The sequence below is a fragment of the Vigna unguiculata genome, chromosome 5, assembly GCF_037176805.1.
Source record: "Vigna unguiculata cultivar grain cowpea cultivar isolate G323 ecotype 2 chromosome 5, ASM3717680v1, whole genome shotgun sequence".
Taxonomy (NCBI): domain Eukaryota; kingdom Viridiplantae; phylum Streptophyta; class Magnoliopsida; order Fabales; family Fabaceae; genus Vigna; species Vigna unguiculata.
In genome coordinates, this window is record NC_140796.1 from 13,245,373 (window position 1) to 13,247,490 (window position 2,118).

The following is a 2,118-nucleotide window of genomic DNA, read 5'->3' on the forward strand; positions in this document are numbered from 1 at the left end:
TATCAATTTTACTATCTTTTAGAGTCATTTAAGTTTTTACAATTTCGAAACAAATTTGATTTTCTGTCGATTTTTACCGGACACTTTTAAATTCTCATTTTGCACATACTTCTTTATAATTTGAATCTGTTAAATTAGTTTACGGACTAAAACATTAAGCTCCACACACAATATTTAACATTCTCTTTAAATTATACCAATTTTAAAATCCATTAAAATATCAACTTTACTCAATTTTAAAAATAGAAAAAATGTAATTGGCTGGACAATTAACAGTTCCTTGTATAAATAACAAATAAAGACTCTTTACTTTATTACTAATCTCAATCCCTTTAAGGTTATAACTGATGGCATTTTCTTTCTTTAGTTTAAAGATGTTCTAATTTTATTTTAATTAACAGAACCGATCACAACAGTTTGATGTAATTTTCCATGTTTAATTTGTTAATCGATATTTACAAATAAAAAAATATGATAGTAAAAAATTAATTGTCTCTTTCACAAAAACTCAATGATCAAATGAATGGTAACAAGAATAAACTTATTAATCCCCTGGACACTACATGAATCAGATGGAGTTATTATGAATTCTAAAGTAGAAGAAATTCAACTATGAATTTTATAAAAATTCATAGATACCAAAGGCACTCCTGGAAACAAATACCAAATATTCTACTTAGAAACAAACATCCCACCTTCCTCACTCAGAAAACTCCCAAACATTCAGCAAAATACAAGTACAATAGCATCTTCAAGCTGTAAAAGAAATTCAACTTCAAAGATTATCATGTGAACTAGTATCAATTGCTGATAACAGAACAAGTAATAGCAAATAAACCAAATCATTGAGCATTCTAAATTCCCAATCTGACATACATAACCAGAGAAACACGAAAGGACCGTACATCTTGACCTATTATTCTTGCATCATTACTGTTTGGCAGTAAAACTCTCTTACTACTTTTCAAGTTGGACATAAATTTTCTGACATGAAATTTTACATGCGGAAAAGAACATACAAGAAAATTTAAAGGCTATATCGTAAGATTTTTTTTATTAAGAAATGAATTGAACAAGACTAACCAAGCATACCTACCATGCTAACCTCATATTTGTTGAAAACTAAGACCTATTCGGCTCAATTTTTCTAGAAGAGAAAAATAAGCAGCATGTACTAAGCTTTTCTATAATCTGAAATAAACACTTATGCACCTTTGAAGAAGTTAAATGAAAAAAGCTTCTATAGAAGTTAGGTATATAAGTTAATTTAAACACAGTTCACAAGTTCAATTCACTTTAGTTTCATTTTTTTTTCTTGCCATTTATGCAGAAACTGGTCTAAACAAATCACAGTAGAATAAATCACCCGTTCCATAGTTGAACATATGCTAAAATAAAACAAAACAAAATTCTCTGATAAATAACTACAACCTTTATTTTAAAAGTTGTAAAATATTATCACAAGCCACACCTGAAAACCCATTGTTGGAAACGGGAAGAAGAATCGAAAATAGGTAACGATTAAACCAAAAAAAAAGAAGTAAAGTGAATACCTTTAGGCCTTTCCAGGTGGAGAAGTTGAAGTGGGGACTGAGAATGGACGTAATCGCAGCACTGCTTCTTCCGTCTCAATTGGGTCGGATCTGAGTATCTGAAACCGAAGGAGAAAGGTTAATTAAGAATGAAGAAAGAATGAAAGTGTAGGCACAAAGAAATCAAGGAGAGATTACAGGGTCTTGAAGAACGGGCTTGGTGTCGTCCTTTGCTGGCTTGAAAGGGGGTTTGGGTTTGGGTGAATTGTTGTTGTTATTTGGTTTGGTTGAAGATTCTGAATTCTTGTTCATGCTTTCTTGTTACTGCCCTGTTAAGGTTAGGACGTTTTGTTTTGTTTAATAGTTACATTTTCAATGATATTTTAAAATCACAAACTAGACATAGGTAAATAAAAATTCTCCAAACCTTCTAATTGAAAAATCCAAAAAATAGACCTATTGCAAGAGTTAAAAAAATGACATGCCGTTTGTTTGTTTTTTTTTCTAGACAGAGAGATGTCACTTTTATAATAAAGAGTAAAACAAAAAAAAAAATGGCAAATGTTAGCTTTAAAGTTTAATTAAA

The 2,118-nt window shown here is 30.0% G+C and overlaps 1 protein-coding gene across 1 annotated transcript; it reads right to left on the bottom strand.

The window, feature by feature from the left end:
- Nucleotides 1-524: 524 nt before the first annotated feature.
- LOC114185761 (uncharacterized) lies at nucleotides 525-1,899 on the bottom strand. Its single transcript, XM_028073666.2, has 3 exons — nucleotides 1,731-1,899; nucleotides 1,554-1,651; nucleotides 525-756 (listed from the first exon to the last, which is right to left on the bottom strand). Exons 1-2 carry the CDS (start codon nucleotides 1,842-1,844, stop codon nucleotides 1,556-1,558), a joined length of 210 nt encoding a protein of 69 aa, XP_027929467.1. The 5' UTR covers nucleotides 1,845-1,899; the 3' UTR covers nucleotides 525-756; nucleotides 1,554-1,555.
- Nucleotides 1,900-2,118: the final 219 nt, after the last annotated feature.